This window comes from Apteryx rowi, unplaced genomic scaffold (assembly GCF_003343035.1).
Source record: "Apteryx rowi isolate R43461 unplaced genomic scaffold, aptRow1 scaffold_0, whole genome shotgun sequence".
NCBI lineage: Eukaryota > Metazoa > Chordata > Aves > Apterygiformes > Apterygidae > Apteryx > Apteryx rowi.
In genome coordinates, this window is record NW_020447195.1 from 11,376,733 (window position 1) to 11,385,572 (window position 8,840).

Sequence of the window (8,840 nt, forward strand, 5' to 3'; positions counted from 1 at the left end):
GGAGGATGGGCAGGGGCCTACCTGTGGGGCAAGGAGGATGTATGGGGAGGGCTCCCCATAGGGGATTGGCATAGGGGGCTCCCCAGCTCCCCATGGGGCAGGGAGGATGAGCAGGAGGGCTTGCCTTGGGGCAGGGGAGGGAGGTGAAGATGGGGAGGGCACCAGGGGTGCCACAGTCCGGTGGAGTCTCTGCCTCTCTGCTCTGACTTTGGACCTGCGCAAGCTTATCCAGGGGAATGGGCAGAGCAAGGGGCTCAGCCTCCTTGCTGGTGTCATCCTCTTTCCTTCCAGAGCCTGCACGGGGATGGATGCGAGGGGCCTGGTCCCAAATGTCATGGAAGACTTTAAGAAAACAGTAAGTCTGTTGTCACAGTGGGGTTGATGGCACTGTGGTAGACTTGCTATTGATAAAGAGCCCAAAGGGACACCGGGAAGCCCAAGGGGAACTCTACAGAGGAGTCAGAAGTGTGGGTTAAGTTACAGAGGTCTCTGCTCACAAACCTCCTCTGGTTCCCTGACAGTAATGTCTTGTCTGTGCTGCGCTTATGTTGAGTTTAGGATTACAGCAAATGGCAGAGGATAGAAGCAAAGGAGAAGAAATCTCCAGCCCGCAAGTTGACTTTGCCACCGATCACAAACGAGGGCAAGAAGAAGAAAGGGAAGAAAAACAAGCCAGGTTGGCAGACRTTGCCCTTATACACCACCCTGGTGTCACTGCCCACTGCTGCCACCTCTGCATTCACCCAGTACTTTCTGCTGAGAGACATTCAGCAAAAGCCACAAGAAACTGCCCAAGGGGAGATGCTGGGAATAAAGAGGGAGAGCCTGAGAAGCCCAGGGAATGCTTCGTAGACACAGCTCCTGTGCTGTAACTGCAAGCTGCTTTTGCTGGGRGTGTAGAAAGTATGAATTAAGTCTCACAGTGATTCTTTATATTTCCCTCAGCTACATAGCACAGGAGAGAGTAGATGTAGGCATTGAAACTGGACTGTGTAATAAGCACAGGGCATTTTTGTTTCGCCAGTTACTTTTAGGTTGAATAAAAATCCACTCTTGCCTTCGAAGACATTACCATCCCAAAAGAAATCTGGAAGTTTTACTCAGAAGAAATCATCACTCAAGGATGCTGAGTTAGCTAAAAACTTGGAAGATATCAGAACTATCCAGGTACATGAGACAGATGTGCTGTGATRTAGGTAGGAAATCCATACAGTTACTCTGGCTGTCTTTACAGAGGGAATTCTAGCAGTCTGATTCACTCTTGCAAAATGACAYGTGATTATTTATTAATACACTGGAGGTAATTATGCTGTTCTGTTTAATGCTGGTGAAATCTAAGCTTGATAGTCTTTTAAGAAAAATGAAGAGAAACCAAGAGAGAGTCCAGACTGTAGCAACAGGAGTGGTGAGATTAGAAAAGGTTGTTAGAATCAGGTTTGCTTAGTCTAGCAAAGAGAAGGTTGAGGTAGAGGACATGCCCACAGCCTTTTAGTAGGAAAAGGTGGTTATAAAAGAGACAATGATCAGTTGTTCTCTGCGTTTTTGGGAAAGAACAGAAAGAAACCGGCCTGGATTGCATAAGAAAGATTACAGATTCTAACTATCGAGGTGGTGAAACACTAAAAGATACTGTGGATCCTTTTGGCTGGAAGGCTTTAAGAACAAGTTAGGAAACCATCTCTAGGGGCTGGTCTGAGTTGTGATTGCTCCCGCCTTCGGGGGKTGAGTGGATCTGTGAGTATCCCTTGCTTCCAGCCATACAACTCACTGACAGCCGAGGGGCAGAGAAACACAAGATCAGATCCAAGACTGAGGAGCTGCAGGTTGAATGTAGTGAGTCCAGGGTGTGCTGTGTGGGGGAAATCAGTGTGCCTTGGCAATAAGACTGAGGTTCGTTGTGTGGTTCATGATGTGACGATGACTGGGACCTTGTTGGTGCTGCTACCATGGGACAGAAATGTTTTGGGAATGGCAGCCAATGGTAAGAAAACTCAGGGCAGGGGGGACTGATGGAATCTGCAACCCTTTAACCTACAAATTCCTCTAGTATCTGACCAAGTTGAAGATAAATTTCATAGAAGAGCTGAAACAGCACAGTGCCTACCTGGCAGAGACCAACTGCAAGTTGATTGAGGACATTCAGCACACTGATGACCGCACTGCCAAGCAAGCCAGAGACCTGCTACAGCAGTACGAAGTATTTGGGGTGAGGCTTTAGGGTTGGCCAATGGAGCCAGTTCAGTAGAATGCAAAACTGTTGCCATTACACCCGTTTGTACCCGAGAAGGGTCAAGCACTGCATGGCCAGTTCCACTGCACAGTGTGACTCGAACATCCCAGTGCTGSGGGAGCTGTCTGATGCCCCAAGATCCTGTGAGGTGCTGTTGCTGAACCATGTTTTAAAGCCACAAGAGTGTCCAAAGCAATAACTGTTCCAAGCAACAGCTCTCACCCCCGTAACAGCCCAAACATTTCCCTCCATAATGCGCTTGGCTTCAGCTGGCTCCTGGAAGCACCAGGCCACTCCCAAGAGCAGCTCCTGTGCTCCCGTGCACAAGCTGACGCTAGCCAGAGYGATGGATTCCTTTTTGCTGTTAACGCAAGCAATAACATGTGAGAGAAGCGTTAGGGATGCTCCAGGGGGACATTTCAGAGCTCTGTGGAGTGATCAGTGACTGGATTTCTCTCTGTGCAGACGGTCAAGGCAGCGATGCAGAACTTCACTCAGAACCGTCTGGATGCAGCAAGAGCAGAATTCCAAGAAATGGAAGAAAAACTGGAAAAGCATCTGGGAAGTAAGTTGCTCACATTAGTGTGAAACAGTCTATGTTACCATGTTACCGTTGCTTTCCATCTCGTTAGATAAAAAACACTGCATTGGTGTGATAAATGTCAAACAATTYAGTTTCTGAAAAATAAACCCATACGCTCTATGGGCATCATTTTCCTGTCAGCGATGACTAGGAAAGGATAGAGCCCTGTGACATCCATCAGCCCGTGCTGAARGGGGTAGGAAGAATCACCTCCTTGGCAGCTGTTTGCATGACTGGATCCTTGTTGGGGCAGGATCTGGTCAAAGTGGTCTGACTCGGGGTGGTTGTTCCCAGTTCCGATGTGGTACGTAATCTCTGTAGAGAGAAGGACTCAGCAAATGCAGGAAAGATTCCTTAACTCCATGAAGAAGTGAAGCTCTGGAACCCAGGGTTGAGATTTTCTGCTTTGGCTTTTCATCAGAACTACAGCAGCAGCTGGATGAAGCCACATCAAAGGTACAGGTTCTCCAGGACGAACTTCATGTGCTGYGGAACTACATGGACAGGGAATATCCAGCAAAAGCTGTCCAGATAGCCTTTCTGCTGCACAAGATCCAGAACCTGAAGGAGCAACAGCAGGTGCTGAGACCTCTCCTTCCCTTCAACATCGCAAGGGAGGAAGGAAAGGGCAGGGGTGCAAGGGATGCACTGTTTCTCTTGCTTAATGCTTCTGTTGTTTTTATGCACCTTCTCCTGCCACTCTCAGTATGAGATAGATGAGACAGAAGCACTGGGGAAAGCCTTCCTGGAGGATCTGGAAGTGAAACTGCGGGTGGAACAGGAGGAGATATTAGAGAGAGTCGTGGAGGTCGGTGGAGTTCATTTGCTTTCTYGGCAAGAGCGATCGGTTTCTGGGAGCTGTCAGACAGGGCAGGGGATTCTAGACTTTGCCCATTAGCAACAGAACAGTGCAGAGAGCCCACAAAGAATAACAGAGCATTGCTGCTCCCTTCCTGTTCAGCTGGTACCTGGAGCTGTTTGTCAAGCTAGGAGGGTAAAAGGGAAGGACTTCTGAGCTGCTGCTGTAGTCTGATAYGTTGAAATATTCTCAGACTCACACCTGAGAGTTTGCCATGTGGAGGCAAGTGCACTGTGACCCAGCATTCACTCTGCTTTTATGGTCCCCATTTTCTTACGTTATTTAGGTAGCTGCTTGCTGCTCAGCTGTGACACCACTCAGCCAGTGCACATACATTGTAATAAATTCCCGACAAAATTAAACTGTATGCAGCACTACAGAGCAGGGACTGTTGCCATTCTTCACAAAATAGGAGGAACTCCTTTGGTACAGTTTCTCTTGCGTGATGTACCTGGCGCTTCTCCTGTGCTAAGAGCTTCACAGCACTATGCAAATATTAGTTACTGACTTCTTTTGCTTCCTTGAAGAGCAACACATCTGTTTGACTAGATATGGCCAACACTGGCGCCTAACTGGTTCCATGCTGGCAGTTATTGTGAAGTTTCTTCAGCTGTTTTCCTTCTCTTCACCCCTACAGGAGCTGTTACTGCATCAGGATGGCCTGAAGCGGATGTTTATGAGCAATCATATTCTGCAATGTGAAGTACAGAGGCAAAGGGAGGTGAGTGATTTAGGGAAGAACTGGCACAGTGCAGCAGAGCCAGCGCCCCTCAGCCGCGGCCCTGCTTAGCGAGGATTTCGTCTGCCGCAGTGGGGCACGTTGCCTTCTGTTTCCACTGGAATCAGTGGGCCTGAGGGTAAGCGGCACCACAGGTATTTCAGGAAACCTGTTAGGGATTTTCTTGCATGTGGGATGTTTTCTAGCTCTGCTGTTTGTAAATCTCTAAAATGTTAAGTCCTGCTTCTATTGCAAAATAAAGAACTTTTCAAAATGTAATTCATTCAGGTTATTAAAGACCTGACAGAGGAGATAAGTGAGCTGACAAGAAGCATCCAGACACTTCAGCAGAGCACGGGAGATCCAAGAGAGCTCATCTTTGCTGACGTTCTTCTCCGCAGACCRAAGTAAGACAACATGCTCCCTGAAAAGAAGTAGAGCTGGTCAGTGGGCAGGCCTGTTTCTGTGACCTTTTGTTGCATCGGGCATTTTCCACTTCAGTCTTTAGTACTGAGTACTAATAACCTCATCCCAACCATTTCCACAGACATGACATTTAAACCTGCACCCAGCCCAGAATATAAACCTGCAGCTTATGTTGGGTTTGGCTTGGGAAGACRGCTGCAGGGTCTGGTGGTATTTGCCTAACAACAGATAGGAACTAGCCATAACTCTGATACTGATGCGCTGTCAGCCTTGGTCACATCATATCTCTCTGCTGTGCTTTGCTTTGTCCAGCCTGTAACGGGGATAATCAGTGACTGCAGCAGGGATCAGGCAGGAGCAGCGGAGCTTTACAAGGCCCATGTGACTACGGCAACTCTTACTTTATTGTTCTTTTCRCTCCATGATTGAGAAACAAAACTGAGGGGAGGGGGTGGGCTTCGTRGGAGCATCCCTGACAAGGCAGGTCCTACCCATCTAGAGACACTTTGCCTGGTTATTCGAAATCCCACCAGCACTCTGTGAGAACAAAGAGGAGCAGCCATTTCCCTAATATGTAAAAAAAAAAAGTATCGGAGACATTGGTTGGCAGCAAAAAGGCAAAATTGTTTTATCTTTCTCCCTGCTCTCTCCCAGTCCTAGTTCACTGGTAGCTAATTACTTCCAGAATAGAGGCTGTGAGTAATCCCCACTCCTGCTTAACAGTGTGCACTGGGCTGATACTGGATGTAAAAATTATAAAGCACAAGGTGAATCTTCATTTATATGTTGATTTGGAGAAGAACCTGCCAGCTCCTTCACAGAAATATCGGGCCAGTCTCCAGGGACTGACTGAGACTGGCCAAGTTTGTAGGCTGGAAGGATACCAAGAGCCAGTTGTGACAAGCTATTTTCTACCGTACCTACGGCAGGGAGCCTGTCCCGCAAAACTGCGGACTGAAGGCGTACGCTGCACGTTGTCCCATGGCCACGGGGTACTGCCCAAAGTACAGATGATTCAGAACTGCCTAGATGCCTTGGCTTTCTGTGCTGCCAGACTGTCCAGGAGTACAAGCATGAGCAAAATTTGGTCAAATATGTTTAAATCTTGGGCATACGGTAGTCTGAAACCTGTTGTTGTTGGCACAACAGCATGCCCACCTGCGCATTCATTTACAGCAGTGGCCTGTACAGATAGCTCATGGGTGCAGAGATGTCTGTTAGTGGTGTTTCTCCTTTTTAGCCTACGCTGTCAGCGTAGGTGTAGGCTAGCTCCTCAGCTGCTCTGCACTTCACACACACAGATTGTTCACACAGTATGAAAATACAATTCTTTGTGGTGGCACAAACTCACTCAGCAAACCAGTGGTGGTGGAGACAATAAGAGAGGCTGGATCTCCCCCCTCCAAGGCCTGGGTTTTAACTGCAAGCCCAATATGGCTGCAGAACTGTGGAGACACGATCTGAAGCAGAAGGAAAGCCTGGAACATGTCAGGAGACTGTGTGGTGAGCCGAACAACTGCATGATGGATTAATGCAACTTAATTTTTTCAGATAAAAGAATGATAAAAAAGGGAATTAATTAGCCTCGACAGCTGGTGGAGCTGGGGTTACTGAGAGTGGCTGGGAAAAGAGTTAAAAATAGCAGGAAGGCCCAAGTGGAAAGTTTCTGTAACATCACAAGTCAGGCATTTGGTGCTTACCCCCCCCGACAGGCGGGAGTCCATGCCAGAGCCCTCGCCACCATCTCTCAGCCGTTTCCCACTGACCTCCCTGCAACTTTTCACACGACTTCCCCAGTCCCTCAGTTTTCTAATTAACCCTTTGGTTCCAGACACCGAGTTTGCTTCTTGAAAGAGCAAAGTTAGTCATAAGCTGTGTTCAGCCTAGCAGGCTATCTGGGTATAAGGGAGCATGGTAGTGGAGGACTCTAGCTGGCTCCGCTTGGGTTCACCGTACGCTGCTGTGAGCTTCAGGGCGTGTGAAGTCCAGAGGAGCTCTGAGCCCCTGTGCATCCATTCACATCTGCATTTCAGCTTCCCCTCTTTCAAAATCTATTTGCTTCCAGTCACCTGGGTTGGATTTCCCTAGCAGCTTCAAGCCCCGCATTGGGGGTGGTCTGGAAGCCCAGTTTATCCTGGGCCGACCCAGAGACTGGTGATCACACCTCTGACCAAGCTCAGAGTACCACGTTTGTCTGCTCTTTGCAAGAAAGCAGATGTAACCTCTGAGGCTGCTCTGACACGGTTTCTCTCCTGTTTGTCTTTGGGATGGACAGCAAGGGGCAGCCAATTTCATTCCATTTCCCTCACAGTCCCATGGGCTACATCTGGCTCTGCTTCTCTGGAAAGGTCAACAGGCACCCAGCCTCCCTCGCAGAGCGCTTGGGTATCTCACAAGCATGGTCTAAGAAACGGCCCTGAGCAGGACCCAGGCTTTGAGCTAGAGCTTGCATTTCTTCTTTCACAGGAAGCCTGGTTAGCAGCCAGAGTGGGCTGTTAAGGGTGAGCCAGAAGTAAAGCAAAACAGTGCTGGGGTGAGCTAGGGAGCTGGACAGGCCTTTGGTTCATGCGGAACAAGAACGCTCATCTGGTTTTAAAGGGCTTTTGTCTGTTGCTCCCCAGCTGCCTGCTTTGTCCTGCTGTCTCACAAAACAAGCGTCTGGTGCATCCCCACTGGAAACATGTCCTGGAGTCCAGGAACACAGACAAGGGGTGACACACACTAACACAACACAGACTTCCTCGCCGTCTGCCTCTTGCCCTCTAAGGATGGGGCTGTCGTACAGGGGGTAGAAAGCCTCTGAAGTCTGGGTTGGCTACACAGAGCATCTGAGAAGAGTCACCACCTCCCGCCCTGGTTGCACAAGCGTTTCTCCTGCTCACCACCGTGCTCCTATGAGCCAACCGAAGCAGAGCTGTTTATTCCTGGTCTGCAGTTTGCCTTGCCCCTCGTAACTCTCCTCTCTCTGCTCAGGTGCACACCGGATACCGAGGTTGTCCTCAACATCCCCACGGAGGGGACATCTCTTATCTAGTGCCAGGCCAGGCCTCGCTCACAGGGCCATCACCCAGAACACATCTTAGCCAGGTTTGGATGACGTCTGCCGCAGAGCCCCTCCTTTTCCCCGTCAACTCTTCTTCGTCACAGCCCAGCTCAGCTTCTTTGAGGACTCACTGGAATAAGGGGGAGTAGGAAGGTGGAATCCGGTGATCTTCGTTGCTGACCTGCACTGGCTGCACTCTGTGCTTACAGCAGTCTTGTTGGAAGGAATATGCTGCAAGACCCAGGAATACGCCGCAAGACCCATGACAACAGCTCTCGGTGAGGCATTACCAGCTCTCCTTGCACCCACAGCATGACCAGACCCCTTCATGCCAGTGTGGTAACACCAAAGGAGTCACAGCCAAAGGCAAAACGGGTCTTTCCATCCCTGCGGCCTGACTGCTGTGTGAGATCCGTGGACTGGCCTCAGTGCCGCGAGGACTGTCAGCCGAGCTGAGCGCATCCCAGTGCGAGGCCGGACTGGTGTCCCAGTGCAGGGTCACACTGGCGTCCCGGGCAGCGGCCTGCGCTCAGGAAGTTTGGTGCCAGCGTGAGCGGTGCTGGTGGCCGGCAGCCTCCCCCTGGCAGCACCCTGCGCTCCTGCGTTGCGCTGCAGGAGAGCCTGCGCCTGGGCAACGTCTCTGCGCCTGCCGACGCCTTCAAATAAAAACAACTCCGTTTTCACCCGTTCAAAATAAGTCCCGAGCCTCCCGCTTTCCGTTACGGTTTCTTGGACACGGYGTTTCGGCGCGTCGTCCAAACAGGGACAGCGGAGGGCAGATCCCGGTAAAAGGCAGCGCTGGTCCCTGGGGCAGCCCTGCCTGCGGGTCAGCCCCTCTGCGCCGGCACCGGGACGGGCACCGCACCGGGACGGGCTCGGCTCGCTCCTCACTTGGCGAAGCGGCGGCGCCGTGCGCTGTCCCGGGCCGCCGCGAGATGGAGCCGGGCCGGGACCGGGACCGGGGCCGGGGCCGGTCCGAGC

General features: G+C 50.7%; 2 protein-coding genes across 2 annotated transcripts in view; both read left to right on the forward strand.

Moving 5' to 3' along the window:
• The first annotated feature begins 320 nt into the window (after window positions 1-320).
• On the forward strand, window positions 321-7,899 carry CUNH20orf96 (chromosome unknown C20orf96 homolog). The gene is made up of 10 exons (XM_026057645.1): window positions 321-355; window positions 559-676; window positions 1,025-1,167; window positions 2,048-2,206; window positions 2,696-2,795; window positions 3,235-3,392; window positions 3,520-3,621; window positions 4,310-4,393; window positions 4,679-4,797; window positions 7,790-7,899. The coding sequence occupies exons 1-10, from the start codon at window positions 335-337 to the stop codon at window positions 7,848-7,850; spliced, it is 1,065 nt and encodes a 354-aa protein (XP_025913430.1). The 5' UTR covers window positions 321-334; the 3' UTR covers window positions 7,851-7,899.
• Window positions 7,900-8,087: 188 nt separating this feature from the next.
• Window positions 8,088-8,840, forward strand: part of REM1 (RRAD and GEM like GTPase 1) — a 3,859-nt gene continuing 3,106 nt past the window's right edge. The window contains exon 1 of the mRNA XM_026056621.1: window positions 8,088-8,137. Coding sequence (XP_025912406.1) covers window positions 8,088-8,137 — 50 coding nt within the window. The remainder of the gene's footprint in view (window positions 8,138-8,840) is intronic.